Source organism: Drosophila melanogaster, chromosome 3R (genome assembly GCF_000001215.4).
Source record: "Drosophila melanogaster chromosome 3R".
NCBI classification, from domain to species: domain Eukaryota; kingdom Metazoa; phylum Arthropoda; class Insecta; order Diptera; family Drosophilidae; genus Drosophila; species Drosophila melanogaster.
Genome location: NT_033777.3, coordinates 9,872,249 through 9,890,791, shown reverse-complemented (window position 1 = coordinate 9,890,791; position 18,543 = coordinate 9,872,249). Strand labels below are relative to the sequence as shown.

General features: G+C 43.1%; 2 protein-coding genes and 1 long non-coding RNA gene across 7 annotated transcripts in view; 1 reads left to right on the top strand and 2 right to left on the bottom strand.

The window, feature by feature from the left end:
* The window catches only part of Glut4EF (Glucose transporter 4 enhancer factor), a 120,684-nt gene extending 104,573 nt beyond the window's left edge, over positions 1–16,111 (bottom strand). For all 5 annotated transcript variants that reach the window (NM_001275515.1, NM_001275514.1, NM_001104264.4 and 2 more), the window contains exon 1: positions 14,569–16,111. In NM_001275515.1, coding sequence (NP_001262444.1) covers positions 14,569–15,117 — 549 coding nt within the window. In that variant the 5' untranslated portion in view covers positions 15,118–16,111. The remainder of the gene's footprint in view (positions 1–14,568) is intronic.
* Positions 1–16,111, bottom strand: part of CG46467 (uncharacterized protein) — a 114,196-nt gene extending 98,085 nt beyond the window's left edge. Inside the window, exon 1 of the mRNA NM_001382173.1 lies at positions 14,569–16,111. Within this exon, the coding sequence (NP_001369001.1) occupies positions 15,442–15,651 (210 nt within the window). The 5' untranslated portion in view covers positions 15,652–16,111 and the 3' untranslated portion in view covers positions 14,569–15,441. The remainder of the gene's footprint in view (positions 1–14,568) is intronic.
* On the top strand, positions 12,294–13,794 carry lncRNA:CR45029 (long non-coding RNA:CR45029). The gene is made up of 2 exons (NR_125125.1): positions 12,294–12,659; positions 13,601–13,794. It is a non-coding gene; the product is annotated as a long non-coding RNA:CR45029 (long non-coding RNA).
* Positions 16,112–18,543: the final 2,432 nt, after the last annotated feature.

Genomic DNA, 18,543 nt, shown 5'->3' with positions numbered 1-18,543 from the left:
ACACGAGAATGGCAACTAATTGGTCTGTCATACAAATTAAAGCCATTTTAATTGCATATTTTAACTGATGCTCTGGATTAGCATCGACAGACGAAATTTCATGCAAATTGAATGAAGAACTTTCCCAAATTGAACGTTCAAAACGTAAATGAAAGGTTTGAAGACAGATTAACATTGCTTTGGATTTTCTTTGCTCTCTGCTCTTTTCATTTCATTGCTCTAAATTCTCTGATTCGAGCAGCTTAATTAATAAATATTTTGATTGCCTGATGGACGAAGTGCCACAGAGTGACTGATTGACATATTTGCAATCTTGTATTTGACTTGCAATTGTTATTGGGTGCAGTTCGAAAGTTCAAAGCGAGTGCCAAAATATCACTTGGTGCCTAATTAATGGCATCAAATAGAAGAGAGCGGTTGAAATTGTCCAAATGTTTATACAGCTGTGTTTATAGAAATAATGTTATTTATTTGCCTTTTCTCCAATGACAAACGATATTAGTTTCCAAGCAATTTGGAAGATACACACATAAATCTTTATTTATAATTTATATGCTATGATAGGTTTATAACTATTTTTATGCCGTTAATTCGAAAACGTTTGTAGTTGTATATACAAATATACTCATTATGCATCGCTCGAAATTTGTTTTGCAAAAGCAAGAACAGGCAAAAGGCATCGAGCAAGTTAACTAAAAATAAGCACATTTATTGCTGTTTTGCCTCCGTTTTGCTTTTGTTTCACCATTCTCGCTTTGTCTTCCGATGCACTAGGGAAAACGTATGGGTGCGAGTGCAGCGGCGAATCCCCGTTCACCTTCCGCAGGCGGTGGCAAATCCCCGCCCCCTTAAAGCCATCTCAATGCCAACGGCTTAAAGCTCAAAGCCTATCCGAGTTTTTTCTTGCCATTGCGCTTATTTTGTATCTCAGCGATACATTTTGTTGCTTTTGCTTTGCTTTGCCCGCTGTTGCTTTTGCTTTTGCTATGGCCACTTGCAGTTGTCATTGCGGTTGCCGCTTGCGCTTGGAAAATTAGGTTATTGGGTCATGATTCAGTTCGAAGCAATAGCATGCCAGCCACAACACAACACAATCGCCTCGATTTGTTATTCGTTTTTGCTAGCAGCCAACCAGCGAGCGAGTGAGTGGGCTGTCAACAAAGCGAACTTGTGGATACATTTTCAGCTACTGTTTGCCGGCTGCAATTTAAACACGAATGCAGCCCACCAGACTCCAGCGAACTCATCGAAATCCCAATCCCAATCCCAATTGCAATCGCAATTCCATACCATCCCCAATCCGAAAACCCAGTCAGAGTTTTGTGTGCCTCGCTTTGTATCTTTCTAATTGACTTCCCTCTTTTGTCTGGCCATTGTCAGCGATGTTGTCGTTTTCATTGAAGTTGCTGCTGCTGATGTTGCTGCTGCTGTTGCAGCTTGCTGCTGCTGCTGCTGTCGTCGCTGCTGTCGTCGTTGTTGGGGCAACACTTGACACTAATTAGGCCACTCTTTGTGCGCCTGAGCTTGCCTTGCATTATCTGCAGCTGAGCTGAGCTGCCGCTCTATGCAAATGTTTTCCTCCTCCGTTCGCCTTTCAATTAGCTGCCATCTAAATATGTATCAGAGCATATTTACTTGGCACTTGGGTCAGATAAGCGCTATATGCATGCACTGCACTGTACTGCATACTTACATGTGTGCATGCGCATATAGGAAGAGAATCGAAATGGTTCTCCTCGAGTGCGAGGTGCAAATAAACTACGTAGCTAAAAATACATACAGATACAGTATCTCAATCAATTCTATTATGCTCGACTCGCAGTAAATCACTCGCAGACAAATTGATATTGTAATTTTCTCAATTCGGAGCATTCAAACAAATTCCTATTTACTTCAAAAATAATTAACGCGATAAATCCATCTAACTTGGAATTCTTCCAGAATTATTTCCTAAAGTTATTGGTTTTATTCGTACGATTGGCGATTTTCTCTCTGTGTATTCAGTGTGCCATTGACCAACATTTTGTCGCCGCCTTCACGGCTAACATGTAAAATCGTACAGGTCTAGAGATGAAAATAAGAAATGAGCAGGAAAACGGAGGACAACATGGGCCATAAATTTCAATCAAAAAGTCTGCCAGCAGCAATTAAATTGCGCAATTTTCGGCCTGCTTTTTTTTATGACCAAAGCATTTTTTCGGCTGCAATGAGAATTTGATTTTCTGGCTGAAAGATTGAGACCCGGCATTTATATACAAATATATATGTATATTCAAATTATGTGGGTGATGGATGGCGTCGATGGGACTTGGAAATAATTCATGTGGGAAATGCTAAAAGCAGGTTATTATTCACACCCAACTGTTCACACTGATTTGCCCAACTGCAAATAGATATTCATGGTGAAAACATCACATCACATTACAGGTACACACTGAACGACTCACAATTGCATAATGACTTTGGCAATTGCCACATTAGCATATCAAATATTTCTGTGGGCGTCTCGCATAGTTTGCTTCTTCTTTAGTTTTTTGAGCTGCCCCCGAATCGGAATCGAAAAACAAAAACAAAAACATAAAAAACATTGTAGCACTGAAACCCTAATACATTTGCAACTAGAAACTGCAAATTTTGGACTTGGCTTTAATTTCGTTTTAGTTTTTAAGTGTGACAAGGCAAGGCGCTAAATTTGTTTACCGATTTGTTTCCCAAAAGCGACTAAACTCGGGGAGAAGCTGCCAAAGTAGCACACAGCAATTTTTGTTTGCTTTTCGAGCTATTTCGTGTGTGATGCAAACAAAACGAAGCGAAATGTAGAAAAAAAAAACCTCAGCGAATGCAGCCAGCAGTGACACACTTAACTTCCAAGTTGGTCACCCTGTCGGCTACGCAATATTCGTGATTCGTACTGCATTTGGAATTTAAAGAGGCGCAGATATGCACGTGTGTGTGTGTGTATGCTCAAAGGAGGCACTTCAGTGCCACTCCCCTTCTAAACACGAACGCAATCAACTTCATGTTTTGATGATATCTGCGTTACCCTTTCCCTTTCCAAAATCCATACCCATACCATACCCTTTCCCATTCCCGTCGAGAAATGTATGTCATAATTTCGCCTGGTTTCTGGTCTCTGGTTTGTTTGTTCACCCCGTGTTTTTGGCTTGTTTACTTTGGGAATTTGCATGCAGCGCCTCCCGTTTTTGGCCATAACAACAAGTTTGCCCTGCCGGCATCGAACCATTTGACCCATTTTGCCTGCCAACCGAGTGAAACATTTTGTTTTGTTCGAGCAACTGGGTCAAATTGGGCCTATGGGCCGCCACCCCCTTAAAAAACATTGATTAATCAATCCCCCCAGCTTTGATCTTTTTCCCCCTTCGGGCAGTGTAAACAGAAAGCTAATAGATGATGGAATTACAATCACCGGCAGCTGACAGCTTCCCAAGAAATAACCAGCCGGGCATTTCGTCATTGGCCAAAATGACGATGGATGGTCAACAAACCTGGGAAGCAACGCCGGCAACGCCGTAAACGAGACTCGAATTGTTTCCCAGTCGAGTCATTGTCTCATAGTTATTTAGGTATTTATATATATTTTTGTTCTTCGCCTTCTCAGTCGAGTTTCTTGACCGAAAGACCGGCATATTTTTGGACCTATGACGAAATGACGAGACCCTATAGTTAAATTAAATCTGACACGAATCTGGGTTTGACTTTTTATGACGGTTTTACCATTTAATGGACTTCTTCTTCATTTTCGTTGTCTTACACACTCGTATGGTTTCTGTTTTGATAGCCGGCTACTCGCTTTTGGTATTTTACGTTTTGAATGGCGTTTCGAGAGAATTCCCCAGCACAAGATTGGATTCAAATTACGATTTTTAGGCTTCGTTGGACGCCACCACCACACACACACAAACCCCAAAAAGGAACTAAAACCCGCAGACAGAGAAAGCGAGATAGCACGATTGCGTTAGAGGGAGAGGGGCGACAGAGGCAGAAGGAGCGAGTTCGTTTGCCTCACGTTCAGAGAGCAGTTTGTTGACCTTCATCAAAATCTGGCGGGGGCAACAGGCAGACACACAACTCTGCCGCAGACCCGACAAAAAAAAAACAAAATAATAATAAAACAACGCAAAGGATCACCTGTTGCTGCAGCTGCTCGACGAAAGAGACGGACATATGGGATGCGAGAGAGAGAGAGCGAGACATTATTAACGATAAAAAACAAAGGGAATCGGCGGGGAGGACTAGAATTCCTCCACTTGTCTGGCTGCCAAAGTTGTTATCCAAATTATTAGATAAATAGATTAAATTAATGAAATAACACTATACCTGAGCAAACATTTCAAGGAGCAATACAATTTTGGCATAATAGAATATATTTTTCTGCTCAAAGGTAAGCTACAAACTATACAAATTATGCCACACTCCAATCAAAATCTACTTACAGCTCAAGTGCAATCGGTTTATTCGACTCACAAATTATTACATAATTTCATAATCGGCAATTCAAAGCGAAGAAGTGGAAGGGAGGCAAGTGTCAAAGACTGCAGCTGGAATTCCAAGCGATTTAAACAGCACAATTACGGGCGATTTAAAACGCACTCGGCGGCGGGCGAAGGAGGCAGTGGGAATCGATAATATGTAAATGCGTTTGTTCCCCTGCCAAAATGAACCGAGAACCGAAAACAAAATACAGAGAACACAAACACAGCGACCCAAACAGTCCAAATACTCGAACGGGATCAACGGCTCTCGTTCCCGAAAGTTGAATAACCCAAATGGGCGTATAAACAAAAAAAAAAAAAAAAGAAAAGGAAAAAGTAGAAGCACCGGGAGAATGCGTACAAAACTGCAGAGCCCCGTAGAAACGAAATATGTATGTATGTCGGCAGAGGCATTATTATTCCACTAATAACTCCAAGGTCTAATTATGCATAATGAGTCACAGAACTCAGCATATCTTATTTATCATAACGGAAAAGTGAGGCGCCATGAGTAAGACGTATGAACTCTACGTAAGATGATCAACACCCCGATGATAAAACTTTGGATGACCAAGCATACATACGTATGTATGTATGTATGTACACATAACCCCCGGGCGAAAAAAAAATTGGGGACAATAAATGATATCACAGCGTGGGGCTTACCCTAATATCATACAATCAGCTTTGCTGCGTTTCACATTTCAGCAGCAGCTAGCTACATATTATATGTTCCCCTAAACTTTATATGCACATATTATTGAGCATATCCAGTTGCATTTCCTATGCTCATATGTTTGTATGTATGTGCATAAACTACCCCCTCTTTCTATTCGTATTGGTTTCGAAGGACCAAAGGATTCCTTGCCGACCCTTTATGTCATTCATGTCTCAATACGGATCTCGGAATTTATGCGAGAGTTTCCTGTTTCAATTAAATTTTATTCGAGGCGATAAAATTTTACGAGTCTTCATTGTAGCGCTGGAATAGGAGAAAAATTGTCAAGAAAATGCCAATGGAATTACTGCCTGTTTTTCATTTGTCACATTCGCAATTGCTATGCGCACTTCTTTTTTACTTCGTTTTGTGGCCAAAAAAACTTTGGCAAAAAAGTAACTGTTATGGCAAGTGCTCGAAGAATTTCAGCATTGGTTCAATTAATATCTGAATGGCAAGCGAAACGACGACGTCATCGCAAGCAACCCCATGTGACTAATGCCCCGGCGGAGTGAGTGTTCTATATTTATCCTGTGACGTCGTAGGCAGTGTTTATGGCCCACGCAAACGCTCATCCGCCCACGAGTAAGTGAAAATGGAAAGTGGAAGTGGAAGTGGAAGTGGAAGTGGAAGGAATCGTGGCTGGTGGGTGGCGGGCTAATAACACCCACTCAAATGGCCAGAAGGCAGGGCCTTAGGACATTTGGCAACTAATCGCCTCGTAAATATGACACTGCAATGAAACTTGCACGGATAATCCAGAGACGACAACAATGCGAAGCAGAGAGCAAATAAAGCAGGGTCAAATGAATCCGGCCTTTTCGAAAGTGTGATAAGCACTCGGCGAGTAAAACGCTACGTAAGCAAACAAACAAGCGAGCGAGAGAGCTCACACCAATATTACGTATACGCAGTGAGCGCAATGATGACGACAGAAATTGCGTAGCGAATGCCAGTGAAATGCCAGTAGCATTGTCACTGGCCAGGGGCGTACTCGATGCGAGCATAGGCATCGCCGGTTACAGGGAAACTCCATTAGTGGGTCATCCCCCTGCGACGGACGCCCCTGTCAACGCCCCCTGGAATTTATATGGCCAAAAGGTAAGAAATATGCCAGAGAGCCAGACAAAGCAAAAGGCAATGAAGCGAATTTGATTGTTATGTGAAGTGAAAACTGTTAAAGTCAAGACAAAGGAGGGTTTAGTGATGTGAAATGGTAAGGTTGGTACATTAAAATCATTTATTGTTTATTTTTAACCAGAGAAGGAAACCATTTTCCCCATTTGAATTATATGTAAATATATGTATGTTGATAGTTTAATTGATAACTGTTACACTGTTCTATAAACTTTTGACTTTTCTTATTATCTATTAATAAATCACGTTTATGTATATCCAAATCTTTCTTGTATCCGTTTTAGGTACAGTACCCACCACATCTTTGTGTGGGCGGCAAAGGGAGATATTGGGCGTCCCTATTTAGGTTGTTTTGCATGCTGCACGAAACTCATTCAAGTTAATTTAATCGCGTAATTTACGCATGATTGGCATCGAAAACGCGTGAAGACATCGAGCGGGTGTCGGCTCAAAAGCTTCTTTTTCCCCTTCATTCCATTCGTTTGGCGGTGTAGCTTTCGAAATGTAAATAAACGAAAATAGAGACCAAATGATGGTTTTCGGAGGGGAGGCGGGTTTTTGGGCGATGACGTCGCCACCGCGCCTACGCGACCGAGGGAAAAATGAAAAGAAGAAGCCTCGACATAAACAAAAAAAAAACGACCAAATCGAAATACATACAAATACATACGTACAGGCAGAAACACACAAAGGGAGAGGGAGCATAGGGCCCAACATAACGGTGAGAAAACAAAATGGCGACCATATTGCGTTGTAGTTTTTCGGAGCTTGGGAGGCTGCCATTTTGTTTTTGGCGCCATCTCACCCCCACTTCGCTTCTCTCTCTCTTTCTCACTCCCGGGTGCGTAAGTTTCGTGTTTTCTCTGTTTTTTTTTTTTTTTTTTTTGTAAACTTTGGCGGTCCAGCCGGCCGGTGGATTGACGGAATGACTGACTGACCGACTGAATGAATGAATGAATGAATGACTGAATGAGAGTCTGGCAGACGCTGCATTCGAAATGCGGTAGAAAGTGGCCACAGACGGCGGCTCAGCGGTAGAAAGTGTGAAGTTTTCAACTTTGTTTTTGCCAGCCACCGGTATTATGTTGGTATTTAGCTGTGATTTAGATACGGCTTAAGGCACAGCCCAAAAATAATCTTATTTGGTGGTGTGGAAGTGTATATTAGGAATAATTTTTGTGATTTGATATACAATACTTTTAGTCAAAAAAAAAAATAAAGCAATAATTACTACTTTTTAATTTAACTGGAATAAACATTGTATCCCAAGTAGCTTTGGAGGCCGTTACCACACAGCTCTGTTTTGCTCAATCGTAATTATCCCCGAAATCAACTTTCATAACAGTGAGCTTGCAATTGATCTCCGTCTTTCATACAATCGACCAACTAGGGGATTCCATCGACCGTCCGAGGAGAACTCGTCCGTCCGGCCGTGATAAGCCGCATACGATAAGCGTGTGAGATTTACTATCGCCTTGCTTTTCAGGGATTTCCAGCTTTGCAATGTGCCTGCCACTTGAGCTGCGACTTCGGTTCGGCAGCTGCCGTTGATTCCCCCCGGGTGCAAGTTGCTGCTGTCAATTGCACATCAGCGCCAAAATGGGTTGTATGGGGTGTAGCGGGCGATGTGGGGCCGCAGTGGTGGATAGTGGCAACAAATTTGTGAAAATCAAGTCAACGGCTTGCTGCTGCCACACAGACAGTAAACAACACATATATACCCCATTTATATTTTAGGTATAAAAAAAAAATAAAAACAAACCTTAATTTAATTGAGAAAACAATTGATTCGTTGTCAATAATCTCCCTATTTATAGTAATTATCTTATATATGATACCTAAAATATAGCCGCTCGTTAAGCTAACATCAATATCAAGTGAATAATGATAGCTCTTTAATAAAATCAGTTCGACCCTTGTTTACTGCCCTCGTTTTCTATCCATGAACCCATTGTTTTGTTTCAAATTACAATCAATTTGGTTGCTACTTCGGTGGTGCAGGGGAAATTGTTGCAGATCAATGACAATGGAATGCAAAGGCACTCCCTACCTCACCCCCTTACTACAGCCCTTACTTTTCCGCAGCGAAGAAAAGTCAGAAAAAGCGACGAAACATTTTAATTTGATTAAATTTCATGTGACCCAAATACCGGAAACAGTTGTTCTCAGTGCCCTAGACGAAAGTCCCCTCTCACCGCCGCGCCACCCACTTTCTGCCCCCCAGGAAGAGTGACAATGGCCTCGCATTACGGAGAGCGAAAAAAAAGGCAAGGGAAAGCGCAGAGAAGCGAAATGGGCGCAAAACAAAATCAAAATTGTGATAAAGAAGGGGGGAAAATGGAAAAGCGGTTAAGGGTGAACCCAGAGGGGGGTGCTAAATGGGTGGGGGGTGTGGGTTGTTGAGAAGGACATGCAATCTGGTTGCGTGTGTGAGTGTGTTTGTTCGGCGCAAACTGGTGACGTTGACATCTTATTTTATTTTATACATTTTTCGGCTTTGCGCTGTGCCACATGAAAAGCAATTTTCATGCGTGGCTTCTTCTCCTTTGTGTGCGTATGTTAGTGTGTTTGTCAGCAAGTGTGCGTGCTTCCGCTGAAAGAATCGAATGGAAACCGAACCCAAAGAGCCGGTTTTTCTTCAAAGCGAAAAAAATATACAACAAAAAAAGTATACCTATAAAAAAGAGACTCTCAAACGCACACACACACACACACACCGGCAAACTGAGCGTGCGTAAAGTGCGTAACTGTTGTTAATAAGAAACGGGTTTGCTTTGGGCTTCTTTATTGCCATCTCGCTCTGGCCGCTTAGCTGGTGTGTACAGCTGTTTTCTGTTTATCTCGCACTTTCCGCCTCCTCTTTACATTCGTATTTTTGTTTACGTTCTGTGGCACGCACACGAGACCACGGCACGCACACGACTCCCCCCGCCCACTCACCACTCACCAATACCAGTGTGCCTGAGTATCTGCAAGTTTGTCGTATCCGTATCTGTATCTGTATCTGAGTGTTGAACTTTCTGCTGTGGGAGACACATTTTCACACTTTGCGCATCTCTATCTGCCTATTGCGTATTTATTGTTGTTGGGGAAAACCCTCTGTGCCTTACTTAATCACCAAAAATTCAACTTCATCGCTTTCACTTTTAAATTAAGTCATAATAAAAAAAACGAAGCGCAAATAAAGCCTTTTAACGCACATAAAAAGACGAGAAAAAAACGTAACCTACTTTCGTGTGAATAAGATACTGCGCAAAAAATGATCGAAGATCAATAATTAAAGCTCTCGATTTTTTATTCAAACTGGACTTTTCGTTTTCGTAGCCCTTGAAGCTGTTCCGCAATCAAAATCAAGTCTATTTTGGCCAAATTTTGTATGACGCTCATCATAGCAAAAAAAAAAAAATAGGCTTCCGGGTGAGGAGATGTCCAAAGACTGCAGTATTTGATTAAAGTTTAAGGCAAATACAAGTTTATACTGGTTCGATATCGTTTTATCTAAATGCTTGTGCCATTTTTCCCACAAAACTTAAGCTGAAACACTTGGGATTCGATTCATTTTTGTTATTTTCCTGCTGTTCGCTGTCTTTCTTTCAGCGTTAATCAAAACCCCATTTCAAACTGACCCACATACCAAGGTGGCATGTACCCAAAACGCCAGACTCACCCAGACAGAGTCGAAAAATCAGGTGTTCACGTGTATGGGTTGGTTTTTGTGTCTGTGTGCATATCTGGTTGAGCTTGTGCTAAAAGGCCGCTTGAAAAAGCTAAAAGGCGCTGCTTCGAAATCAAAAAAAAAACCGAAACTCAAACGAAAATGAAACCGAAACAAGCTATAGGCATTTTTTGAAAGTCGTTTCGATTTTTCGTTTGGCAATCGCTATTCCCTTTTGATTGGACCCATTTGTGAGTCATGAAGGAAATTAACGCTATGACAGCAGATCAAGACCACGAGCAAGACCACTGGTAATCCAAAACCACCTAAAGGACAAGTCGTTCAACCTGCAAAAAGGTCACCGAGGCAGAGGCAAAGACTGCCCCCCAAAACAAAAAGATACAACACAAAGGCCAAACGTTTTACTCCCTCGGATTTATAGCTTCCAATTGGAGTGCTGCATTTTTTGTTGTCGGCCATCGTAAATTGCCAAAAAGCGGCGACTTTCTACCTGCAAGATCTACGAGTTGTCGGCAAGGTCGATTAGTCATTAGAGTGCGGCACCCAGACCAATATCAATACCATACCATGTCCAGAGTTTCCAGAACCGAAAATCCAAATACCGAAAACCCAAAACAAGGGGTCCTTACTCAAGTGGCCTGCCACTCATTTTTTTTCCTCTGGCCAGTTTGGCCAAACAAAAAACCGAAAAAACGGCATACAGGCAAAAGGAACAAAAGGGGGAATTTATGTTTTTGCCGGTATCATAAAACCATAGCAATGCACCGAAAAAAGAGACGGGTAGACAGGCAGAGTAAGAGTGTGAGTGCGAGAGGTTAGAGGATATCCCTGGGCAGGTCGTTAGCCGATTTCGATGTCCAGAGAACAGCGGTTGAACAGCGGGTAGTCCTGCAAAGGCAAAACAGCGAGATATAGGATATGGAAGCAGGAGCAGACATGCTCAGCCAGGACTCGGAACATCAATGCTCAAATGCCTCAGCTGATCGAGACCCCTGATAAACGATCGCCGAGGTAATGGATTTATAAAGACAAAAACACACATATGTAGCTGATGGCGTGGAAAGTTTCTGGCCAAATCCAATTATCAGCTTACAACTACTTGAGATCGGGGCTAAACCCCTGAGAAACTTGATTGATTTCGGTGGGCGAGCGGTAGTTACAAATGAACTGCTGCTACCAGCTGGCCGAAATGCGCTTTTGGCCGGGCCAACAAAATGGGTCGCTGCCGTAAAGTGAGAGGCCAGAACACGGTTAAATATATTTGCTTTCTGTTTCTTTTCTTGTATCTTTTGAGCTCGCAATGAAAGTAAAAAGTGAGTTGGAGAAATGGGAGCAGCGGCACTTGCGTGCGTGCAGACAAAAATAAAAAAAATCACTTGGCAATGTCAATTTCAATGCCATTTAAACGAATTTCGTTTTAAATGCAAAACACAGGTAGAACGGGAGATAACGAGGGTAAAAACTACAAATTACCCTGGGCGGAAGTGCCAACACAAATCGGAGTGGGCTACCCGACTTTAGTCCGCAGTCTTGACAAATTATGCCCGACATTTTGGACGGCAGCTGAGCTTAATTCTTGCCTGGCCTCCATTAAATGAGCTTGCAAATTATATGCGCTGCTGCTCCTGCTGCTGCTGGACACTTGATTCATGGCCCGGCCATTATACGTCATCGTAATTGAAATGCGACTGGAAATGGACGTGGAAATGTAAATGAAAATGGAGATGACGATGACGATGGAGCTGGAAATGCGTGCAACAAGTTTCTCGTTTGAAATAACCTTAGAATTAATTGCCTCACGTTTCCGACTCAAACAAAAAAAACAAGAACAACAAAAAAGCAGAAAACAAAGGCAACTGCTCAACTTGAACCGAAAAACAAATTTCGGTTGGAGCCAAACAAACACTCGCACACACGCACACGTGACCATCACATGCCAGCGAGGACAACTATTGATAGATGTAACAAATTTCCACACAACAGTCAGTTCAGTTTTTTCGATTACAAAAGCAGCAAACGAAAAAAAATGGATGAACAAAACACAGCAAACAAAAAAAAAACCAATTGTTGATTGACTTACAACATAGCAGCGACGAACTTGAGCTCTTCACTTTTCTAGTCATTTTCGAATTTGTGGCTAATGATGAGGTCATAAGAATTAAAGCTTGTAAGTCACACGTTTTCACACAACTCACATTACCATAGCTGATTATGCCAAAAGATTCCGATTCCAATAGCTATTCTGATTCCGAGGCTTTTCAGCCCCATCAGCGATCGTAAAAGCCAGGCGAGCTAGCCAAACAAGCTGCGATAGATACATTTTCAATGTTTTCCCCTTTTGGGCAGCGCATAAAACTCGATCGGGTCACAGTACGGGTATCAGTATCTGCTGGATACCAGATACCACAGACCAGATACTAGATACTGAACAGTGAATACCGAATGCTGAGCTCTGGATACTGGATACTGGATACTGGGCACAATGGGCCGACATCAAGATGTGGGGACAAGCCCACACATCTGGCAGCCAGCTAGCTCTGACAAATTTATCGACTCGCCGCCACACGGAAAAGATATGCGCAGCTGACTTGGCATTGAGTAGCGCGTATCTGTATCTGTATATCGAAGCGTACGGGTGGGTACACGGTTGGAAAATCTTAGGCAATTGATAGTGTAACATCACGTTGGTGCTGAACATCTTGCAAAACTATTTCGTCCGGTGTAACTCGCCATTCGCATGCAACAATTACAAAAGGTTCTAAGCGATTATTAGTCAAGAAAGAGAAAAAAACAACGGGCCGGCAAAAAACAACAAACTGTGAAAACTGCAAGGGAGACCCGACGATGGTGCGACAGGGATGGCGCGAGGAAGAGAAAGGGACGGAGCACAGCTTGAAGCCGGCTGTTGCATCTCTTTCCCACCGCAGCGCAGTCAGCCGGCAAAGCGCGTTGGTATTGGTATTTGTATCTCTATCTCATAGATGCATGTGTTCCGCTCATGTATCTAACTATCTTTGTATCTTTGCCATCTACATATATGTATGTATGTATATGTCTGACTTATGACGCAATTCGAAAAGTTCATCTGATCTTTTTGCGCTCTGTCTCCCTCGTTCTGGGTACCTCTATCCGTTTCCATCAGCCGGTTGATGTTGTTGTTGCTAAGGCGCGGCCGCAGTCCGTAGAATTAATCTACAATATATAATTAGCTGTAAAGCGTAGAAACATCAAGCCATGTATCTCTATTTAGCCCTGAATTTGTAGCGCATTTATTGCAATTGTTTCCCCCATTTTACATTAGTCTTTTTCATTTTTTTTTGTTGTTTTTATTGTGGGTGTTTGTTGCTAACTTGAAATTCTTTCACGAAACCGAATTCTAAACAAATTTTCATTACGACACGATCTCATCATCATCGTCTTATCCGCAGAACAGAATCGTCGTCATTGAGATTGTTTTTTGGGTTTGCGCGTTCGGATTCGGGGCGATTCTATAAATGCCGCAACCGATGATGTTTCACTCTTGAATTATTTTTCGCTGCTTTTATTTATTAACTTTTTTTTGTGTTTGCTTAGCAGTTGAGCAGTTCAACGATTCGAGTGACGTAATGGCAAAGGGGCTGTGACTGGAGGATTAGCTAGATCATGTGTGTGGGATCGAATTGGGGGAATAAACTCACGACTGAGCGATATAGGATGTGTAGTAAGAGCTAAGCAATAAAATTTATAAACGATTGCATTTCTGGAGAGATATATGGAATACGGAATTTCGTATTCTATTTTAGCATGGGATCAAAAAAGGCTCGTTGGGAATCAGATGCAACATAAAAGTGCCACACATTTCCCGCTTTCGCTGTGCATCGAAGATACGTAATTAAATCTGAAGTCGCTTTAGCTTCTGGTCAATCTAATCTCGGGGGCTCGAACTGGCCCTCAAGCGAGAGGGGTTCTCTATATCGAAACGCACGAGCAAGAAGGCCAACCCAGAGCGTAACCCAATTACGTGCCAAAAAGCGGAATGCGACCCTCGACAAGTATTTTTTGTGCTTTTCTCTTTTTTTATTCGTTGCATAGTTGCACAGTTGTATATCGTACAGTACTGTACACTGGGGTGCAAGTAAATATATGCTCTGAATAACCCATTACATAGGCGCATAGATACATATGTATGTATGTACATCTGTCTATGTGCATGTGTATGCTGCTGCCGCCCCCAAAAAAGGGGAGGGGCATGCTGTGGTGCGGCCAAGCCAACCTTGACACACTTTTCGCCGCCCCACAAAGCTGATGATGCTCATCATGATGTGGATGGTGATGGTGATGATGATGATGCTGGCGATGATGAAGACGTCGACAGCACAGCCAGCAGCCTTTCTCAGCTGCAGTGGTCAACCCCCCAAAATGAAAAAGTATCTAAAGGATGCAGAAACTCCCGCTTGGATTTGCTATATCCTCCGCCTTCATTCAAGAAGAGTTTCTCGAAGGTTGAAAATACCCATACCCAATTTTCTAGATAATATACATTCGTAAAGGATGTGCCCACTCACCTCATTTCCAACTGTTGTGATCTTGACAATCACCTCATCCTTGGTAGCGTCGTGTTTGACGACATCGCCGCTCTGCTCGCGTCCATTGTAGGTGAAGTAGACCCGCTGGCCAGGCTGCAGTTCGGTGTCCATGATGGACCGGAATCCGGGTCCAATAAGATCCGACTCGCGGAACTCCTTGATCATGGCGCTGCGACGCAGTGCCTGAGCGGGACTGATGTGTACGTTGGCAGCGCGACGCGTTTCCACGATGACCGACGGATCTGTGGAGGATGTGGACGAGGTCGAGGCCGCGGACGACGTGGTAGCGGTTGGGGACTCGACGGCGGTCTTGAAATCGAAACGGACCAGGTAGCGCGTATCGGCATTAATCGGTGCCTCGCCGGGCACCACAAAAGTGGGCGGCGGCGGCGGCGAGAGCGGTCCGCTGTACGAGGGCGGCGTTTTCACGTCGGATATGGTGCCGGAGTACCAGAGGCCATCCGGACCCTTGGCGCACACCTTGGTGCCGATGATGGAGCGCTTGGCCAAACGGCGGCCGGTGGACATTTTTGTACGTTCGGTTATACTACTTTCAGGGGGGGTTATTTTAGTTTCCAGCGCTTTAAAACACGCTAGATTTTCTAGTCTTTTTTTACGTCTGTTTATTTGAACTTAGAACTTGATCTTGGCCTTAATGGTTGGCCACATTTTCTTTTCGCACTTTAATCACTTTTACTTTTTTTATTGCACTTGAGTATTTGATTTTGTGGATATTTGTTGCACACTTCTTCCCAATCAGTTACACTTTTTTTGTAATGGTTATTAAACGCACTTTGTCTTTTTTGTGGAGTTTATTGCGGACTATATGGGGATATTTGTTATGGGTATTACTTAAGTCTGGCAGACGTTCTTGGTCAGCCGGTAAACGTGAAATTGGCCAAGACTGGGCAGTTTCTTGATGATATTCTTGTGATACAGCTCCAAAGAGAAGGTGACGCGGTGCAGGAGCCACTGGGGCGGATGAAAATGCGGCTTTAACTTCACATGCTCGGCGTCGCTGGGCGTCTGAATGGCGTGGCAGTTGCGTTTGTGCCTAAGCATAATCCAATTTTGACCGCTTGTAACGTCAGCTTGCAGTTCGAGTTTCCTGCGGGGAAAGTTTTTTTTGTTTTTCGTTTTTCGCGCTTTTGCCGGTCGTTACTTTTCACTTTTCTCTCAGTTTTCTTACCAGCACTCACACACACACGCACACTTATACACACAACACACTGACACAACACAGAGAGCAATATGCGATGCAATTGGCGGCTGCTGCACTGATTTGTTTTGACTTTTAGGTTTTTTGCGTTTCGCTTTGTGAATGCGGCTATTTTGCTTCAAAATTGCCCAAAAAAACTAAACGGAACACCAGAAGAGGGCCCGTTTGTCTTGGGTTTTTGGCTACAACTTAGTTTGCTTGGCTTTTCACTTGGCTGTTGGGTATTTTTCAGTTGTTTTGGTTTGGCGGAATTGCCCGAAAAGCGCTTATCGGTCTGCTTCCGAGAGTTGGCTATCAGAGACTGAGCGCACGAAAAACGAAACGAAAAGCAAACGGCCAGTTACAGTTACCCACACACACACACACACACACCGACGCGCTCTCCCTCTCCGACTCTCTCTCTCTTGTTTTTGTGTATGTATATATGCATGTAAGGCATCTACCTGCGTTTGGAAAAGCCAAATAAGACACATGTGTGTTTGTGTGCGAGTGTGAGGCCTTCCCGCAGCATAAAAATGTTAGAGGGAAACTGCAATTTCCACGACTAACAGAACACCCAAAGAAGTGGAAAATCATATATTTATGCTATCTAAGTGCGCAGTAGCTAATCAACAATATAACTATGACGCCATCACTGGATGGATAGAGCATAAAACACGGGGGCAGCATTGAAAAAAAGAGCAGCATAAAATACTACGCAGTTAAAAAAACAAAACCAAATCTACAGAGCACTTGTCACGCATACGCGCATCATAAATGTGCGTGTGTGAGTGCGACTCGCTCTGGTTTATCAACAACAACAGAGCGATAACAGCTGTTGGAGGCGACGCAGCAACAATGTTGCGAAAACAGCTGTTGAACAGCGAACATCAGTCTCAAAACAAACGAGAGAGAAAGAGCGGAAACGAAGTTGGCCAACGCTTTTTTTGGATCCTCTTCAAATCTGAATGGATCCCTGCTGAAGAATTTCATACTTCAAGGATCCGCTCGATCACCAAACAGCCTATTGCCTACCCTAAGGCGATGGCCTCAAAACGTGTTCCTTTTAAAAGCCCTCTTCAATATTGCTGAAAATAAAATTCATAAAATTGCTTAAACACACAAACAGAATTTTTCTTTATTTCGACAGAAGTATTGTGTTGTGACTACCTGTAAATAAAGTCGCAAGTGCTCTGTAAAGAGCACCATAATGCCGGCCGGTTCGCAGCAATAACGTCACAGAATTTAACAGTTAAAGAGAGCGCTGTTTTGCCTGTGCGCGTCTGTGTGCGTGACTGTTTCCCAACTGTGTGTGAGCGCGGGGGAGAGCGACTCACAGCTGTTATGTGCTTTCAAATCCATTCGATTTTGTTTACATCAATTCCATGCTGGCGCTGTAGATGTGAATATGTTGCTGTTGCTGCCGATGGATGTGGATATATGTGTTTCGAGGTTTTCTGGTATTTTTGGGCTCTCTGCGGGGCGAGCATTGTTGTTGCCTTTGGAATGACCTCTGTAGGCATTCTCCGGCAACGTCAGCAAGTGTCGAAGGGCGGTGGATGGAGTCAGAAAGGGGGCGGGGTTCGTTTATTGCGGGGATGGGCGTCTCAATCTTCAACTCCAATAACCAACACATCCATGAAAGATTCAGAACGCCACGGGGCCTAGATTTGCGTAGTTATTGTTCTGGAGTTTCTACGTTCCTGCGTTTTCCGCTTCGCATTCTCGGGGTGGATTTTCTGTGGATTTTCATGCCGCCAGCATTATTGAAGACGTCATTTGCGAACGGAGTGGGGGAAATCGAGAAAAATGCACTGCGTATTTCCCACTCCATTTAACCAAAATCCGAAATAAAAGTCAAAAAATGGAGGACGGACAGACTGACGGACGGAAGACCTTGCGAGATAGTGCGGAAATATTGCTTGCCGCCCTTATCTAGTCGAAAATTCTACTGATTACAGCCGAAGGGAAAACTTATGTAGGTCTTATCTACATTGAAATACACAGAACATAAAGCTCCATCACCTTTAAATACATAATTATGCGCAGGGTGCCAATATAAACGGTAGTTGATAAAACGTAAGATGGATTTTACTGGTATGCTATTGGAAAATTTCAATCCTATGTGGTTTTAGCTACAAAAGTTCAAATGGCACTTTGATATTTGATATGGGTAAGCGATGATTGCTGATTTCTTCCCCATTTCGGACGGAATTGAAGAAAAAGAAGCAGCAGATGAAGAGGAGTGGCGGCCAAGTGCAAAGATTAACTATCTGGTAAATTCAATTAATCATTTCTCCAGTGGAAATTCCGCAGCAGCAACAATAACAAAACAAATCAACAGAGCGTTACCAGAGCTACAACAAATACGCAGTTACGAAAAGAAAACAAGAAAATGTGAATGCAATCCACGGATTACAACACAAAAACAGTGTTAGACGGAGCGAGATGGCGAGATGGATACAGAAAACGGAAAACATGCACACATGCACAGATACAACTGGAAAATAGGTCAAACGGCATGTAAGAGAGCGTTGTAAGAGAGCGTAATTAGAACGGGAATCGACTGTTAACTAACAGCGTCCCCAATTCACTGGCCGTTCTGATTGGACTCGTTCCAACAGCAAAAAGTTCTTGGCAGCTGTTGCACTTGAGAATATGTATGTGTACCCGCGACACCCTAACCCGCTACCCCTTCACCAATCACCATTTTTCACGCTTTATTCGAATTTTATGAAAATTAAACCGGATTTTCG